Source organism: Marmota monax, unplaced genomic scaffold (assembly GCF_021218885.2).
Source record: "Marmota monax isolate L192 unplaced genomic scaffold, Marmota_monax_Labrador192_F-V1.1 WCK01_AAM20220418_F8-fsc00011, whole genome shotgun sequence".
Classification (NCBI taxonomy): domain Eukaryota; kingdom Metazoa; phylum Chordata; class Mammalia; order Rodentia; family Sciuridae; genus Marmota; species Marmota monax.
In genome coordinates this window covers 2,180,330-2,199,763 of record NW_026693082.1, presented here as the reverse complement: position 1 = coordinate 2,199,763, position 19,434 = coordinate 2,180,330, and the positions used below count along the sequence as shown (strand labels likewise).

At 40.6% G+C, this 19,434-nt stretch overlaps 1 protein-coding gene across 1 annotated transcript; it reads left to right on the top strand.

Annotated features, from left to right (window-relative positions):
- The first annotated feature begins 1,353 nt into the window (after positions 1-1,353).
- Gpr12 (G protein-coupled receptor 12) lies at positions 1,354-14,433 on the top strand. The gene is made up of 2 exons (XM_058582501.1): positions 1,354-1,566; positions 2,297-14,433. The coding sequence occupies exon 2, from the start codon at positions 2,312-2,314 to the stop codon at positions 3,314-3,316; it is 1,005 nt and encodes a 334-aa protein (XP_058438484.1). The 5' UTR covers positions 1,354-1,566; positions 2,297-2,311; the 3' UTR covers positions 3,317-14,433.
- Positions 14,434-19,434: the final 5,001 nt, after the last annotated feature.

Genomic DNA, 19,434 nt, shown 5'->3' with positions numbered 1-19,434 from the left:
CCTGAATGATCCAAAGCGGATCTGTAAAGGTGGAAAGTTCAGACCATTTTGGAGGAAGTGGGAGGTCTTAGATGGCTTGGAACAGATGTGTCAAATTGAGGAGGAGCCACACAACTGCAGCAGTGTGTAGCTGTGGGTGGGAAAGAGAGAAATGGCTGGATTCAGGAAGTGCAACTGGGGAGGAAAAGCTGATAGACTGGGGTGCAAGTAAAGCTGCGACAACTTTGGAGTCAGAAACTGACTGACAGGAGAAGGAAAGAGAAGGCAGAGAGAATCCAGGAAGTTGAGACTGAGTCTGCTGGATTGCAGTAGAAATGACAGTAAGCAGGAGGGGGAGGCAGATGAGTCCTGGGATTATGCCTCTGTAGGACAGATTTCCAGGATCCCAGGACCTGCACACCATCTGTATTCACACAGAATATTATGCCTTTTCTTTCTCACATCTTTAAACTGGGAGACCATATTTAAATTTAAGAGCTATGAGATGCTGTTTGTTGTTGTTTTAATCTAGAGGAGACGTGGGCTCTTAAAATTAGACAGCTACTATTAGGTCCTTAATCTTAGAATTGATTGATGTGGTGAAGTGAAAACAATAAATTAACAGTGCCACTGCAGCACCTAAATGAATCTGGTTTTGGCCAGCATCCACAGGAAGCTTCTGCAAAAATGAGTTTTTCTAAATCATTTACATTTGAAAGCACAGCTCAAGGAGCACATAATAAGTGCAATTCGGAAATAATAATGATGATCCATATAGCAGCAGCATATATCCAGTTAAGCATATGTTCCCTGGGAACAATAACAATAAACAAGGTCCAGAACACAACTAAGGAAAAGGACCCCTTTACAATGTGGATAACTACAATTCTAAAAGAGCTCCCTGAGTATTTGCTGTTTCAAGGATCTGCCTCCCTAACATGGAAACTCTGCACCCCTTGTGCTGATCCTGAATACAACATCACCCTAAGCAATTCTTTCGGCCATAACTATAGCAGTTTAAGGAGCTGAAAAGTCGGGCCCCTGGAGGGTAGGACTCTCCAGGGAAACCACAGGAACGAAATAGGTCACGGGGTTCTCAAGAAGCGCTCTCTCCCCCGTCCCGCAGGGGCGCAGGCCCTGAGCCGCCAGCCGGGGTGGGGTGCGGGGCGCAGCAGGCGGGCAGGGTGACCATGCATTTCTCAGCCTGCTGTCTGTGTGCGCCCTACGCCCTGGGCAGCCCTCGCCTGCCCGCGCCCCCGCGTAGCCCAGACTTGTGAGGGCGCGCGCGGCCTCCCGGGGCTCCCGCGGGCGGGCGCGCACGAGGCGGGGGCCGGGGCGCGCGCGCGCGCGCGGTGAGCGTGCGGCAGGGCGGGCGTTGTAGGGAGAGCTGGGCTCCAGAGCCGAGCCCGCCGCTCACCTGCCGGTGCAGCTCACCTGCTGTGGAGCGCGAGCCCCGCGACCTTCTGGCCCACTCCGGAGCGGGGCCACCGCCCCTCGCCGCTGCGGGCACCAGCGCCGACATGCCACACGAGTAGCCCGCGCTCTTTGGAAGCACCAGAGGACACCCCTCGATCTGGGCGTGCCAAGGTGACCCCCTCGATGACCCCCCGCCCCTGCGGGCCGTCCGTACCCGCGCCCTGTCTGTCACTCTCGCGTCCGCCGTGCTCCCCAGCCGCGAGGGGAGCAGCGGCAATGCATGGGCATCCGTCTGTCTGTCTCAGCACCTCCATTGCATACACCTGCCTTTTGTGGTCCTCCCCGACTGCCCCGTGCACACGGCGGGGAGTCTGGGACCCCCTCTTTGTTCTGGTGGGGGTGTGTGTTTGAGGGTGTGCACTCGCGCGAGGGATGATTTTGGAAGGTGGGAGTTCGAGGCCATTTAAACATTCCATTGAGGATGGCGGTCCCCGACTCGAGACTTGCGGCTGCCGCGTGGTGTTTTGAGCAGCTGCCCAGATGTGAAACAGTTGTTCATTTTCAGCATGCAAGATGTGATTCTCAAATGTGCATTCCCAGCGCTTTGGCGAACAGACCGCTGCGAGTCCGTGTGTGCCCACATCGCTCACGCTCGTGTTTTGAAGTCCTACCCTGTGTTTTCCCCAATGCCAAACGGCATTTTTGTTGTGGGGTTTAATCCACGGAGACTTTGGCTTTTGTTTTTAAGTCACCAGTGTACAGTTCCCAAAGCTTGTGTCATTTGATTCTGGTATCTGAGTAGGCGCTGGCTTTCTGTTTGTGTGTGTGTGTGTGTGTTGCATGATCGTGGATTGTTACCCTGCTATACCGAAACATTAAAAAGCCTGTCTTTTCGTTGAAGAGGACAGGGGTTAAAATGAATGAAGACCTGAAGGTCAATTTAAGCGGGCTGCCTCGGGATTATTTAGATGCCGGTGCCAACGAGAACATCTCAGCCGCTGTCTCCTCCCAGGTTCCGGTTGTAGAGTCAGAGCCTGAGCTCGTAGTCAACCCTTGGGACATTGTCTTGTGTACCTCAGGAACCCTCATCTCCTGTGAAAATGCCATTGTGGTCCTTATCATCTTCCACAACCCTAGCCTGCGAGCACCTATGTTCTTGCTGATAGGCAGTCTGGCTCTTGCAGACCTGCTGGCTGGCATTGGACTCATCATCAATTTTGTTTTTGCCTACCTGCTTCAGTCAGAAGCCACCAAACTGGTCACCATCGGACTCATTGTTGCCTCCTTCTCCGCCTCTGTGTGCAGCTTGCTGGCTATCACTGTTGACCGCTACCTCTCGCTGTATTACGCTCTGACGTACCATTCCGAAAGGACGGTCACATTTACCTATGTCATGCTGGTCATGCTCTGGGGGACTTCCATCTGCCTGGGGCTACTGCCTGTCATGGGCTGGAACTGCCTGCGGGACGAGTCCACTTGCAGCGTGGTCAGACCTCTCACCAAGAACAACGCAGCCATTCTTTCCGTCTCTTTCCTCTTTATGTTTGCACTGATGCTTCAACTCTACATTCAGATCTGTAAGATTGTGATGAGGCACGCCCATCAGATAGCCCTGCAACACCACTTCCTGGCCACATCACACTATGTGACCACCCGGAAAGGGGTCTCCACCCTGGCTATCATCCTTGGGACATTTGCTGCTTGCTGGATGCCTTTCACCCTCTATTCCTTGATAGCAGATTACACCTATCCTTCCATCTATACCTACGCTACTCTCCTGCCTGCCACCTACAATTCCATCATCAATCCTGTTATATATGCTTTCAGAAACCAAGAGATCCAGAAAGCCCTCTGCCTCATCTGCTGCGGCTGCATCCCATCCAGCCTGTCCCAGAGGGCACGATCGCCTAGTGATGTGTAGCAGCCTTCCACCTAGAAGGACACTGCCTATGGCAAGCACTTCCACTGCCCACCCAATGGCTGATGTGCTCCCTTAAATTCTTTGCATTGGATTCTCTGTCAAGCCGCAGGAATACTTAGCATTGGTGAAGCAATGACATCATTTAAATGAGTTAAGTGACTGAGTGAAAATGATGTTACCAGTGTTGTCACTTTTTCAAAAAAGTTGTTGACTGCTCAGCATTACTTCTTGTTTTGGGACAAGGATTTTGTTTTATTTTATATTTGGGGGTGTTGTTTTTGTTTTATATGGTGGTATGTGGGAAAGGAAAGGGTATGACATGGCCATGATGTTAATTTAAATAAACAAGTTCCAGGGTTTTTACCTGGACTTTAAAATAAATCTGAGTTATTAAGGAAAATGGAGAAGGAATTACTTTTTCTGAATTTTCTTTTTTTAAAAAAAATCAAAGTAGACTTTAAACATTGCATGTATTGAACAGAATATGATCTTTTTGAAGCCAACAAAAATTATTTACATAATTATGCTTGGAAGGGACCTGTTTCTTATAGCATAAACTTAATAATGAGTTACCAACACTGAAACCATGAACTCATTCTGATTCGTTCTTTGTTTCCTTTGAGTGATTACTGTTAATAAGAATTACTTTGCAATTTCTATAAATGCTGTGACTCATTCTGCATGGTTTCCTGTGTTAGTTAGACCACTAGTTTCAAATGTTGCCATGCAAATCTAGAATTAAGAGAGTCATTTTTCAGTACATCCATTCTAAAATCAATTATACATGAAATAGGATTGATTAGACCCACTATTGTAGTTTCTTAAAGTATGATAGTTTTCAGGAAACAAAACAAAAATTATTAATGATAACTATTGAAAGCAGAATAAGTTTAATATGTTCTGAAAAATAAATTAATGTGAAGCTATCATGAATTATGCAAACATCACCTTTCCTATCTCTCTTTAAGAATATATTAGTGGTTATTCTTGATTGAGATAAATAGAATTGAATAGAACAAGTTTTTCTTTTTATATTGTCTGTAGCAAAGAATACATTTGAAACAGGTGGTCTCCTATTTAATGATTAAGTTTGTGAATGAACAACATACATACATGACTGTGGTATGTATCTGCTATATCCTGTGATTTCACAAGCAGAATAATCAAATGGTTATTCATGAAAAGTTAAATTTGAATTTTTCCTTCTTTTTATATATAGACACACACATACACACACACACAAACTTAAATGCAATAAAAATTGTATTGCCTGTTTTTGGAAAGCAAAGATTGCCTTGGGAAATTTCACAGAAAAATTTGACTTTAAATATACTTTAAAGTCACCGAGACTGCATGTCATTTCTGTTAGTGTAAAGAGATGAAGACACAGTTACTGTTCCTTTATTTGTAATGAAATTATAGCTGTGTCTATGTAACCAGAGAAGAATATCTGGACAGCTCATCAACATTCCCACAGCAGCAAGATCAGTATTTCAGGGCCTTTGGGGAGGGGTTGTTTGTAATAATTTAACTACATTGGTTTGTTCCAAATATTATGCTCATAGTGGTCTTAGGATCATTCCAGCAGCCTCTATGCTGATACTATCTCTCCAAAGCCTCTTCTAATGTAGCACAAGTGTGACTAAATCTTCTACTTGAATCTGTGTCTCCTCCCTGAGGTTACTTAGGGAAGTGGGAGAGGGACTGAAATATTTAAGAAATGAAAAAGGATTTTTAATGCATCTTGCCGCATGAACAACCTAATCAAGTTGATGCCTTTAAAATATATTTGAACATTGGATAGACTTGGTAGTTTGAATATGATGAGTCTGTTCATTTTTAATCACTTAAAATTTCATAACGTCTCTCTATGGGAGAAGTGACAAGGTAAGTGTTTTGACATGGGTTGGGGAATATTGATGAGGAGGTTTAAAGCAATAAATGATGCCTTTGTAGGAATTGTGGCTCCCATTTGCATATTTCAATAGTAAGAATTATAAGGATGACAATATGAACTGCTATAGACAACATAACGGGTTCTAAGCCCCCTGCTTGAAATTTTACCTGCTCTTTAGCTTTAGTCACAGAAACACACTTTTGCAGGTCAGAAAACTAAGAATCAGAGAAAAGGACAAGAAATGTGCTAAGTCTACAAAGCCACAGGGTAGATCCCAAATTCGAAGTTGGGTTTTCCAAAGCCTAAGTTTTGCTCTTTCTTTGCACAATGCTGGATGTGGGGGCAAAGGAAAAAGTGCTTTTTAACATGTTATTGTTACAAAAATTTGGTTCTATAATTAGGAAATAAAGTTTCCTATTTTAAATGACATGTGAAATGATAGCCAATATGGCTGTAAGTAAAGGAGATCTATTTGTACCGTGCTCTGTATGTATAATGATCTTGTAAATACTAGCCCCATGGCTGCTTTTGAGCATTTTTAAAATAACAGATTTCAGTTAAGGGATTCTTCAGTTCAATTCTAATGTGTCCTTACAGTTTACTTTAAATTATGAAGATTTGGGAATGTGTAGGTGGTTTTCTACAAGGATGCTTTGTTTCTATGAGGTTAATTGTTAAGTAATGTGCATGTATGTCAATGTATTTGTATATGTTTACGTGTGTGTATGCATTCATATATTCAATAACATTATCTTGCAACAGGAACGAATACATATGGAAAACTCTCAGATTTCCAGCAGCCCTGAGGTAGCAGGTAATCTTTTATTCCATGTAGTTACTATTTCTAGTTTACAAGGAATTTATATTATTTTCAGTGAAAACAGTTGTCTTTGAAGATGGAGCAATTTACTTACCTTATTAGAATCCTTAGCTGAGGCTAATTACCCAAGTGGTGGATAGCCAAAGTCATATTTCTTTTTACACCTTAACTCTTTATTTCTTTTTATCAATCAAGTTCTTTATTTTTCCTTTTTTTGTGGTGCTGGGAATTGAACCCAGGACCTTATACATAATAAGCAAGTGCTCTAGCACTGAGTTATAACCAGCTCAAGTTTGTTTCTTCCTGGTTCCTGTGCAGGGGCAATGAGGGGAAACTGAGCCCCTTCTTCCCTGGATGCCTAAATCGAATATCAGTTCAGGTGGGGAGAATTCCTCAAATGACTTGTCATGCATGAATAGTCTTAGATTCCTCCAGGATTTAAGGCAGGATTGAAATAAGAAGTTTAAAAGAGCCGATGAGGGGCTGGGGGTGTGGCTCAGCGGTAGAGCACTTGCCTTAGTATGTTCCAGACCTTGGGTTCGATCCTCAGCACCACATAAAAATAAATAAAGATACTGTGTTCAACTAAAAAAAATAAATTAAATATTAAAAAATAAATAAAAGAGCAGATGTAGAACAGAGATATTTCATGTCAATAACAGTATCTTGGAGAGTTCTTAAATTTTTTAAGGAAGTTCTTAAATCATTACTAAAATAATTAATGATTGTCTTTATTTCATGGTCATGTATATATCACGTGAAATTAGAACGACTTACCATTTTAGATTATAAATATATATTAAACAAGTGACATTTATGGTGTTATTTGGAACAATGTTTACATTTTCACCTTGATTGTATGCCCACTATAATAAAGGAACAGATTGCTTTTTTTTTCTTTTTTTTGGTTCCCTTTGAAAGTTTTAATGACTATTGGATGGTCTTGGTATCTGGTTAGAATATTTAAATCTGGTTCAAAATTCGAGCATTATGGAACTAATAGTTTTATACATCATGGTTTTAATTAGCAGACAAATTTGTCTTCTAGAACAAAATGCAGAAAAAAAAATAATGGTTATGTTGCCTAGGGCTTCCAAGGTTCAATTTTTAAAGGGTATGCAAATCACTGGAGAGTCTTATTAAAATGCAGATTATGTGTCAGCAGGTATGGGGCATGGCTGATTTCTCAAAAGCTCCTGTGTGATGTTCATCTGATGGTCTGTAAATAACACTTGGACTTCCAAGTTTAAGTGTCACATTTTCAGTATTCTTAAAATATAAGTATAACATATAAATATTATATACATAAATATACATTTAGAGTGTCTATTTTTGTCTGAGGTTAATAACCAACCTGTGTTCAATGGATATGAACTTTAAACTTATACTAGAACTTCTCAGTATGATCTAAAAGAGATCTATGGACATATTTTTTATATGTTAATGTTCTCGATTTAAACTCTTAATTCTCATTATCTTAAAGAAAGTTCTCTTGGGAACTTCATAAACAGGCAATACGTTTTTATACGTGTGAGTGAATACACGTAGCAACCAAGATTTCACCTCCTTTTTTTCCAAAGATGATTTTCTTTATGATTCCAGTGATGTGTCTCCGGGGCTGTGTGTACCTACATGAATTCATCTTGAGAAGGGTGAGACAGAAACCTTTGTTCTTGGTTCTAAGATTCATCTACACCCATCTCAAAGTAACTTTTTTTTAGACAGGTAACCAGAGAGATTTTAAAGTATCTCATCTTTATTTTTTAGCAACAAAAATACTGTTAATGTTAACATTTATCCTATGTATTCCATATACTCTGTTTCCTTCCTGTGGAAAGAGGCACAAACTATCATATCCAATTGAAGAATGTAAGAATACATAGTAGAGGTGGATGTTAACATGTAACTTAAATATCTCGTTTGTATAAAATATCTATAGTAGAGATATAGATTTTTTTTTTTTGGTACCAGGGATTGAACCCAAGGGTTCTTAACCCCTGAGCCACAACCCAGTCCTTTTTTAAAAAATATATATTGTATTTGAGACAGGATCTCACTAAGTTGCTTAAGAACTTGTAAGTGACTGAAGCTGGATTTGAACTTCTGGTTCTCCTGCCTCAACCTCCTGAGTCACTGGGATTAGAGGTGTGTGCTACCATGTCTGGCTAGAAATTTTAAGTCATCAAAATTCAAATGCTAACTCTGAGTATCAGTGAGCAAACTCAATTAAAAATAAATTTGGAGAGGGCTGGGATTATAGCTCAGCGGTAGAGCACTTGCCTAGCATGTGCGAGGCTCTGGGTTTGGTTCTCAACACCACATATAAATAAATAAAATAAAGGTCCATTGGCAACTAATATACATGTGTGTGTGTGTGTGTGTGTGTGTGTGTGTATTAAAAAATAAGTTTGGAGCAAAAATGAAAACATTTAGTGGTACACAAATTCCCTTGGTTCTAACTATTTGAATGGACTATTTATAGTAGAATATTTATATTTTAAAAAGTGAAAGAGCAGCATTTTGTTTTCTAAGAAGCAATGACTTATTTAATGGGAGTAATGTTATCTGGTGTTTCATAACCTTTCCATAATATGTCATGGACAATAGTTTCACATCTGCAAGTGTAGAGCTGTGTCTTCTTTTTATTTTATTCCTTTTTAAAAAATTGGTATATTATACTTGTAGTGTACATTATTACATGCTCACAATATAATAATAAAATTTGTCCACTAATATTCCCCAGTATTTCACCTTTCCCTCCCCTCCTCTCACCCTGGTCTTTTTCCTCCAGGGATCTCCCTTTGATTTTCATGAGACATCCCTCTAACACTTAAAAGATGAAAGAGCATCTTATGGAATTCTATCTAAAGATTGGGATCTGCATTTATCATCAAACAACATACACTGAATCTATGGGATTCTTATTTGGGCTTCTGAAAATATGAACCTTTCAAATAATGAGGGACAGTGACCTTTTACAGGTATGTGGTTACTAGGGTGTAACCTAAGGGAAAATTGATTCTGATCTAACCCTACCTTTATTCCTTCTAGAATCCTTTTGAATTGTGAGCAAATTTATTGTTGGGTTCTATAGAATCTAAGAATTAGAAGAAAATTTTTGAAGCAAAAATTTCAATATCAAATCTAAGTCATTTAAATCAACACATTTTTGGAAACTGAAGTTCTACACTTTCCCTCAAGGCTTAGCCATGACTTTATATTCCTAATCTCGGTCTTATTATACTCTAGTTCTATTTTGTCTTAGCCCAGCCCCTGGAAATCCAGAGAACCCTGTTAGTCACAGTCAACACTTACATATTGAAAATATTCATTAAATAGTATTGTTCTCCTTTTCTTAATTTAAAACACTTATTCTCTATTTTATTTAATAGTCTTTTGATCATTTTCCTGGTGTTTTTTCCTCATATCCTATACTATTCCTTTATATACCTCTTCAAATCTATTAATCAAAATGGGGAATAATTCACTAAATGGAGTGAGACCTAAAGCAGAATGTTAGAATTTTCTCCATTCTGCTTACCGTGTTTCTTTGAGTGTGGGCTCCAACCAGCAGTAGTAACATCTCTTAGGAACATGTTAAAATACAGAATTCTCAGGCCTCTTCCAGACTTGCTGCTCAAAACTCAGGTTGTAGGGCCCAGAGATGTGATTTTAACAAGTTCTTCAGAGGATCCTGATGTACACTGGATTTGAGGAGCATGCCATATAACTTTAGCGGAATCTTAACATTAACCTGGTGTTATTTATGATGTTAACTGCTCAGGGTAACTGGAACCTATGAACTTTTTCTGCTATGTCTATGCCAGGCTGTCCTCGCATCAGACCCTCAGGTGATTTTGGTTTGTAGATGGGCCGCCTTGTACTGATTTCTGCAGAATTTCTTGTTTTCAAGGCTATTTTCTAGTTCATCAGGCTCAAATAACCTCTGTCCCTTCCATTGGAATTGTACCACTGTCAGCATCTGTGCATCATGTACCTCTGATAGAAAGAATGCAGAGAGAGGAAAAAAGTCCAACGAGACTGTTCTTTATCCTGTCCTGCTCATGACCTATTTGTGAATGACCAGAATAGTCCACAGCCAGGCTTTAGCTATCCAGCCACACCTTATGTGTCCATGCCCTTGCACCTTCTCTGGTCATGTGACTGTGCACACATGCATAGGTGCACTCTCACACTTCTCCTGTGATCCTACACACTTCCACCTTCATTCTCCAATCCCAGACCAAAGATCTTCAGTGAGAACGTACCAAAGCTATGGCGCTGACCAAAGTTGACCTTCAGGCTAGTGCTGTGGCATCTGATTGGCACAATCTTGGCAAGCTTCAGTGGGGATAACACTTCTATGACTCTATCCTGAGAACCGTCCTCAGGACAGTTGGCATCTTACCCCATCTTTACACTAATCTTGTTGCCCACTGGTTTATAGTCCAGAGAGATCAGTAATAGGAGCAATGGACAGGTTTGGAGCAAGTTTTCTTAATGCTAGGGACTGACCAACTTGCACACATGGACACTTAGCCTAGAAGGATGTCCTTCTCATGAGTGCCCCTCTTCATTTCAAAGCACTATTGCTGATTTGTACAGTTTCATTTAGAATCATTTGAAGGTAGGACAGCATATTTCAAGCACTTGAAAATGGGTATGATTAAAGACACTCTCTGTTGTAAGTTCCTAATGCAGTCCGAGGAGCAACAAATCCAACCGTTTAGGAAGCAGAGTACCACCTCCCACTGTATATAGACTTTGGGACAGAAGCAGGTATGCTCCCAGACCCACATGAATCTGTGATGCATTTTCACCTGAGAGTTTGGGATGTCTTCCTGTTACAGAGATGAGCCTGGGACATAGACTTCCGAGGCTTGCATCCTTGCCTGTTCCTTCCTACTTGACTGGCCTCAGAGCAAACCCCAGAACCTCTCGCAGCCTTCATGTTCTAATTGGGTAGAGTAAGCATGCTCCAGGAAACTATCTCGCAGTGTTGGGTAATATAGGACACAGGGAAGGTTTAACATAGATAGTACAGATAGACGCCAATTTAGGATGTTTTGCCTTTACAATGAAGCCAAAGTGAATCTCATTTGTAGAAACCATATTGCCAATTTTGAATTTGGGTCTTTTCTTAGGCTATTGATATTTGGTCGGATCTTTTCTTGGGTTTCTAGGTGGTGGCAGTAACCACAGCTCCTAGTAGTCCTGGGATCATGAGGAGAAAAACCTGACACTCTACAGAGTACTATGCAGCTAAGTTGGGGCATTCGTGGGTTAGGAGCATGAAATGCATCTTCAACTTAACAGTGTTTTCCATTTATGGTGGATCCATCAGGATGTAACCCCATCGTAAGTCAAGGAGCATCTGTACTCACACTTAACTACTTGGTGCCACTTTCCCTTAGTATTATTATGACTACTGTTGTTGCTTACACTTGCCCAAGGCCTTGAAATTACTAATATTGCTTCCATTACTTAGTGCGATAGGTACCCAGATAAAAGCCCCACATACATTATCTGGCATACTGTTTTCAGCAATGCTCTGAGGTATGCATTGCTAATCTCCCACGTCATAAATAAGGAAATGGATGCACAGAGAGGTTAAGTGAATTTCCTAAAACTACGTAGACTTTATATAAGTCACTGTGAACATTAGAGACAAGTAGTGCTTACTAGGAGATGCCCAGTGAAGTTAGTGAAGGATGGCTGTTCATACGAGGGTAACACGACTCTCCAAAGGCAGCTGGGCTCAGAGCCAAAGGGATGGCCCAGACACCTGCAATCACTCAGAGACCTGAGGTGGGCTCTGGAGGGCAGGCTGGCTCTCTGGAGACAGTGGGGTATTAATGGGTCTGAAGGAGCAGGGTGGACTTCTGTGAGGTCAAAGAAGCCCAAAAGTTTCCCTGGAGAGCCAACAGTGGTGGGATTCAAAGGACTGACATGAAAATGACTTGAGCTTGTTCAGAATGGGGCTGACTATTCATTGAATTTTGTTTTTCAAATGACATTTAACTTGAACCAATTCTCATATACAAAACAAAACAAAAAAAATTAGGTTTCAACTGCCTTTAAATGAATCCCAGTGTAATCGCTAAAACCTCACATTTAGGTACTTTGCAAACTTTAATAATGTAAGGTTTTAAAAACTTTATTCATGTTTCTTGAAATCCACCAACAGTGTGTGTTTAAGGGGGGGAGAAAGCCCAGTGACCAACAGATAGTATTTGTGTAGACATGGATTTGCATGAATAAGAATACTTCTTTATTGTAAAAAATCTACTATTTTACATGCAGGCTTTCCAAACATAAAGCACAGCACAGAATTTTTCCATTTAAATAGATCTTTTAGATGTATTGGAGTCCTAGGTCTACATTCTTAAGCTGGCTAGTTCTTTCCAAATGCCTCGCTTCAGGGACAAGGAAGCCCAGGCCAGGGAAGGCTGTGGCCTCTAAATGTCATTAGCTGGAGGCCCAGAACATGTACTGGAATAGTAAGTCATCCAGAACTTTATTCTGGGGCAGATTTTCATTGACAAGGAAGAGCTGGAAATATAAAAGATTTATCTATTGTACGTCTTCTGGGTCTGAATGATTTTTTGTTACTCCTGACTATTAGACATGATGGTTACAGTTGAATAATAATTATTGCAATCAGGACTAACATTTTCTGCAGTCGGGCACTATCCTCAAATCAAAGTTTTACAAGTATTGACTTATTCATTCTTCACATCCACAAAGGATGCATTTGAAAGCACTAATTCTAGAATTGAAGACATGTAGACATGCAGACCCAGCAATCCATGGCCCATCTCCTCCTGTTTCCTTATCCTGTCTCTGCACACACAGGAGCTCACTAAATTTTCATAGTGTCTGGGCCAAAATTCTCCAACAATCTGTTGGCTTCATAAATTGACTATGCATTTCAGAAATCACTGTATGTTCAATACAGGATGTATGATGTTTGCATGCCCAACATGTGACATGTTAGTGTTTTGAGTCATCGTCATTCCGGGCTGGTAAGCTTTAAAAAGAACTATGTAGAAGTCCAGACTGCACTTCCATCCTGCCAGAAGGAAAGAAGCTGGAGCCATATATCTTCAGAAGTGTATTTTTCCAAGCCTTTTGAGAAGGGGCAGGGAAACTCCTTGCCAGACAGGTCAGTGAACTTGTGGAAATGATAATGACTTACTATCCTTAAAAGTCACAGCAAATATTAAAATGCATTGGGTGGTTGATGTTCCAGACATGATACCAAGTACTTATACCTAAGAACCACTTTCAGTCTTTGTAATGACCCAATGATCTTTAGGCATTTTTATTATCTCCAATAAAAATTAAGGATTGAAAGACTAAGTTATGTACCTGAGATCTTCCATTCATAGGTGGCAGGTCTGTCCAACACCACACCCACCACCTGTGCCCCTGGACACTATTGCCAGCCATCTGTCTTTGAGGGTTGATTTCTGTGTCCCCCACAGGCTCTACTTCATTGTAGCAGCAGTAGTTGCTCAAAACTTCTTTGTAACACCTCTCAATAGAATATTTTCTTGCTCCATAAGTTGAGCTGGGTTCCTTGCTTCTGCCTGAGCCACCTGTGCACGACCTAGGTGAACTGCGCTGAGTGTTTGCACAGGGGATGAGTCCATTCTACTCTCTGCCACCACCATCCCTCTGCTGAGCCCATGGGGCCCTAGTCTTCTTGATCCAATTTTGTTGTAAGAGTCTCAAGCAGTACTATTTTCAAAGGAAGCATGGAAGACATTTGAAATTACAGAATTTCAGGTGACCTGAAGACACCTCAAAAGAAGCAAATCAACAAAAACAGGGATTCTCTTTTAAAGCAGTGCAGTTGCTTTCTTAGTTCTTTGAGTAAGAAAAAACGTGGATTGGCTATTTTCTTGTATGCCGAGATTGCAAACATTTCAGAAAATGGTCTATCTTTGACAAAAAGATGTTATATTGAGAGTAAAGTGAATTTGGACAACCATTCTAGCTACTCATAGACTTTGAGACCCAAGAATAATAACCCTTACTGCAAGCAACAACTAGTCAAAGTGTGATTCAGCAATGTGTGTGTGTGCACTGTTAATACAGATATAATTTATGCACTTTCATTTAGGTTTTGGCAATGGAAAATCACTGAGGACATATAAAAACAAGGTTGCTTTTCTTCTGCAAGAAATATTAAATAAAATAATATGAGTGCCAAACCTCAGAGTTTAACAATACACACTCAGTCTTTCTACATTTATGTTTTTATGTGTTGTATCTTTAAAAGTAGACAATTTAATAATTGGTGAATTATTTTTAATGTCAATGTCACTGTACATGTTTTGAATTGTATAATTTAATCAATTATTAATGTAATCTATAGTTATTAGTTTGTAAATATTTAGTATAGAAAAATAACAACTTACTTGAAGAACTATCAAGTTTATTCCTGCTTATTGTGATTACCTGAATAAAATGCCAGAGAAGGGCTGTGTGATGAAACTTTCTGGAATAGAATTTTTCTGTATAGCAATTTCTTGCTTGTTTATCTATTGAGCATTGGAACTGACTCTTGCAACTGAGAAATAATTTTTAATTTTATTTCATTTTTAATCAACTTAAAATCTTAAGCCCACATGTGGGTAGTAGGTATCATATTGGGCAGCACAGAGCTAGATATAAACTAAAATACTCATGGAGAAAACTATCCGAGAAATGATTTTTACTATTACTGCAGATGTTCTTTTCAGATATCTGGTTTCTGCCTCTCAGTCTTCTATACTATTTAATTCTTTTCTTAATGTCCTTAAGGTATCAACTCTGGGTTGAACAAACAGCTTCATGAGAGTTGCATGACAGTGAATTGCACTGGAATTAGACACTGTGCCATGTTTTAAGAATATCTAAGGTATAGTGATTTCAACTCAAGGAAACTAAAAAATGAGAAGTGAGTATCACTTTGGACAAGAATTATTACTCCAAAAATTTTACCAGAGTCCTCTTAAAATAATAGGCTTTGTTCACGCCTTCTTTTAAAATAGAAAACAAAGTGAAATGTAACAATTCATGGAACCTCAAAGAAAGTTCTGGGAACAAAACCAGTTCTGTGCTGAGCTCCAGAGCCCACCTGGGGCTGCTTTTGGGTTAATCTGTTGTCTCTGCCAGGGGATGCAGTGTCTACCTGTATTGGTCACTGTCCTGTCAGTAGTGGGGACCTCCTATGAGCACACACTGACTTTCCAGACACTAAAGGGTCTTCCCCATATCAATCAATTTCTGAAGGATGGTTTTCATCTGTGTCTTTTATCAAACTTTCTTTCGTAAATTTTCAATAGGCTTCTAGCAACGTTTACTTCAAATAGACCACATTATGGGCTGTGTCCAAATTCTTCCATGGATTAAATCTTCTGTCACCTGGACCAGGTGTGGAAGGCAGCCTTGCTTCTCCTCCTCCTACTTCTAGGAGAGAGCAGTGGCTGAGGACTCAGATCAGGTGACAAGTGACCACCTGTGGAGCAGGACAGGAGGATGTGTGGGAGCATACAAAATCAAAAGCAGTACCTTCAGTCACGAAGCATCTGTGTTCCAGGACTGGTGGCTGATCTAGTATCAGACAGGAAGGACCTAAATAAAATTGGGAACAGTCAGGTTCCTCCTGGGTAGGGGACGCTCAAGGCAGGGAAAGAGCAACAGTCATCACGAACACACCCACCTTCCAGAACACCTGCAATGAGGAAGACCTTCTCTTGATTCTAATAAAAAACTTTTCTCCTTGAAATTGTGTGTGTCCTAAATTCACAATCTGTTGAGTTTTGAATAATAGAAGGTGGAAAATGCATGCTAAATGACAGTAGTCTTCCTTCTGTATAATATTTCAGAAATCACTCCCCCCACCGGTATTTAATTTGCTTTAATCTCAGTAGGTAACTTCAATATGACACATGTACATGGTACGAGCCCTGGCGCCTCTAATGAAAGCAAACAGCATTAATTTCATGGTGTGACACTGGGTGTGAGCTCCAAGAGGCCACTTGCTCATGGTAATGTTAACTTCTGACTGATTATGTGAAGCTTCTGTAATTAATTTTTGACTGCCTTTTAAGATCCTTGAAATCTAATCTTTAAAATATTGACTATAGAAAATAAATTTAATTCTTTTCTCAATGTCCTTAAGGTATCAACTCTGAGTTTAAAAAAACAGCTTCATGAGAGTTGCATGACAGTGAATTGCACTTTATTTTTATTTTTAAAATGGCACAAGTAATTCATTGTCAAATACTATATTTGCACTATGCTATAACTCTGTTTGTTGCCAGAGAGAAGGTTTTTTAGTTCACGTTGCAATAATTTAGTTAAAAACAGAACAGTTTTCTATGAGGTTCATGACATTTAACATGTAGTAGTTGTGACAAATTTTGTTTTGTAAAAATGTTGTCAATTTCATAATGTTCAAAAATGAGGCTGTTGATTGCTTTCCATTTATCCAAATACACTGTTTAGAAACAGATTTCCTATCTATAGAATAGACATTGGAAGTTTAGGTGTCAGAAAAGCAATACTTTGGAAGGGTAACAAAATTCAATGTATTTTCACAATACATTTGTAACAATGTAACAAAATTAAATTTTGTAAAAAAATTTAGTTTTGTTACATTATTACAAGATCCTAATTAGACTGATATTTTCATATACCAATTTTAGAATGTAGAAAAGTGCAAAAATTATATGGGCCAAGCCCTAAATGAAGTAGCAAATAAATATTTCTGTGTACCCTCAAAATGAATTCTGATTTTCCTTTGACAATTGGTCCTGTTTTAATAATATTTCTATAGTAGATTTATAGTATACTCTTTCCTTCTGGGCTTTGGACAGCTGGTGAAGTTTGACTCCTGCAAGCCAGCCTGTGGGCTCTGGTAGGAGGTCACCACAACAACCTGCAGTAGGCACATTTGATTTCAGCAGGAGCATGGTATAGTGTCAGGTGTGCAGAAAGAGCAAAGACAGGAAGTGCACCTCTTCTGCAGGTAGGGATTTGCTGCCCATCTGGGATCTGTGCTTGAGTGATTATGCACCTGAGGTCTTGCTGTGGTCTGGTCACCTTCTCCAGGACCAGAAGTCACAGGAAGCAAAGCACCTGGGCTGTAACATGGGCCAGAGCCAGGTGAGGAGGCTAAATGCACAGAGGTGAAGCCACAGGTAAGGGGGACTCCAGAGGGTACCTGCTAGGTCTGCTGATGAGCTGAAGGGAACCTGCCCACCTCACCTCAGAGAAAGCATGAACTGTCCTCCACTAAAGGGGTAGTGGGAAAAATAAATACCAAAGGAATCTACTGACCATTGTTTTGAAACATTTTGCACTGGCTTGGAGTAGAAAGATAAGCATTGTTATAAAAGTGTATACAAAGGAATGCTTCTATAGCCTAGCACAGGATCAAACTCCTTAATGCTCTATCTCCCAGGGTAGGTAAGTAGGTAAAAAAGGCCTTTCTCCAAAACAGACCTCAACCTCATTCTTAAGAGTATGCTGTCCACTCCAGTGCAATAGATTCCCTTGTGGGTTGTTGTTGTTGCTACTGTTCAGGATTCTGGTTGGATTTAGAGAATGGTGAACTGGAGAGCTTCCCAGAACAATGGGTTTTGGGGGCATGCGTCAGCTTTACAAAGGAGGATTCTGTAATGTCTGTCCCCTGGGGTTGGTGGCAACTCATGGTCCCTTTGGAAAGAGTGTAGACATATACACTATGCCATTTCCGGACAACCAACTTGGTCCTCACAGCCGCCCACCCCTCACAATGGAGTTGCTTTACAAGATGATGTTTCTTCATCACGGATTAACAATGCACATCTTTCCTCAAAATGTGGCAATTCCCCACAGGGCCATCCTCCTTCCTGTGTGGGGAAACTGAAGTCTGGGTCAGACAAGGTCACCAGATTTGCTTGTGCTTTACCTTTTCAGGTCCCCTTCTTGAAATTGGACAGCTGGTGAAGTGTGACTCCTGCAAGCCAGCTCCCCAGCTCAGTCCCGCCCAGCCCAGCTCTCACTTTTCTTTTTAGTTCACTGTGAATAGAAATAGCGTCCTTGATTTGTGCCAACTTTTTGTTCTATCAGACGGCGTGTCTCAGACCCTCTGATAGAAGAAAAAGTTGGCTACGATCTACATACTGTGGGGTCGGGCTCCAAATTCCTCAATAGGACACCCATAGCACAAAAGTTAATAACTAGAATCAACAAATGGGACTTACTCAAACTAAAAAGTTTTTTCTCAGCAAAAGAAACAATAAGAGAGGTAAATAGGGAGCCTACACCCTTGGAACAAATCTTTACTCCTCACACTTCAGATAGAGTCCTAATATCCAGAGTATACAAAGAACTCAAAAAATTAGACAATAAGAGAACAAACAACCCAATCAACAAATGGGCCAAGGACCTGAACAGACACTTCCCAGAGGAGGACATACAGTCAATCAACAAGTACATGAAAAAATGCTCACCATCTCTAGCAGTCAGAGAAATGCAAATCAAAACCACCCTAAGATACCATCTCACTCCAGTAAGATTGGCAGCCATTATGAAGTCAAACAACAACAAGTGCTGGCGAGGATGTGGGGAAAAGGGTACACTTGTACATTGCTGGTGGGACTGCAGATTGGTGCAGCCAATTTGGAAAGCAGTATGGAGATTTCTTGGAAAGCTGGGAATGGAGCCACCATTTGACCCAGCTATTCCCCTTCTTGGTCTATTCCCTAAAGACCTAAAAAGAGCATGCTACAGGGACACTGCTACATCGATGTTCATGTTCATAGCAGCACAATTCACAATAGCAAGACTGTGGAACCAACCTAGATGCCCTTCAATAGACGAATGGATAAAAAAAATGTGGCATTTATACACAATGGAGTATTACTCTGCATTAAGAGATGACAAAATCATAGAATTTGCAGGGAAATGGATGGCATTAGAGCAGATTATGCTAAGTGAAGCTAGCCAATCCCTAAAAAACAAATGCCAAATGTCTTCTTTGATATAAGGAGAGTAACTAAGATCAGAGTAGGGACGAAGAGCAGGAGAAGAAGATTAACATTTAACAGGGATGAGAGGTGGGAGGGAAAGGGAGAGAGAAGGGAAATTTCATGGAAATGGAAGGAGACCCTCAGGGTTATACAGTGGAGGGGATAGAGAGAGAGGAGGGGAGGGGAGGGGAGAGGTGGGGAGGGGGGAGGGTGGAGGATGGGAAAGGCAGCGGAGCACAACAGACACTAGTATGGCAATATGTAAATCAATGGATGTGTAACTGATGTGATTCTGCAATCTATGTATGGGGTGAAGGTGGGAGTTCATAACCCACTTGAATCAAAGTGTGGAATATGATATATCAAGAAATTTGTAATGTTTTGAACAACC

Excerpts from the sequence above, each read along its gene's own strand:
- Gpr12 (XM_058582501.1), top strand. The coding sequence starts at position 2,312 with ATGAATGAAGACCTGAAGGTCAATTTAAGCGGGCTGCCTCGGGATTAT.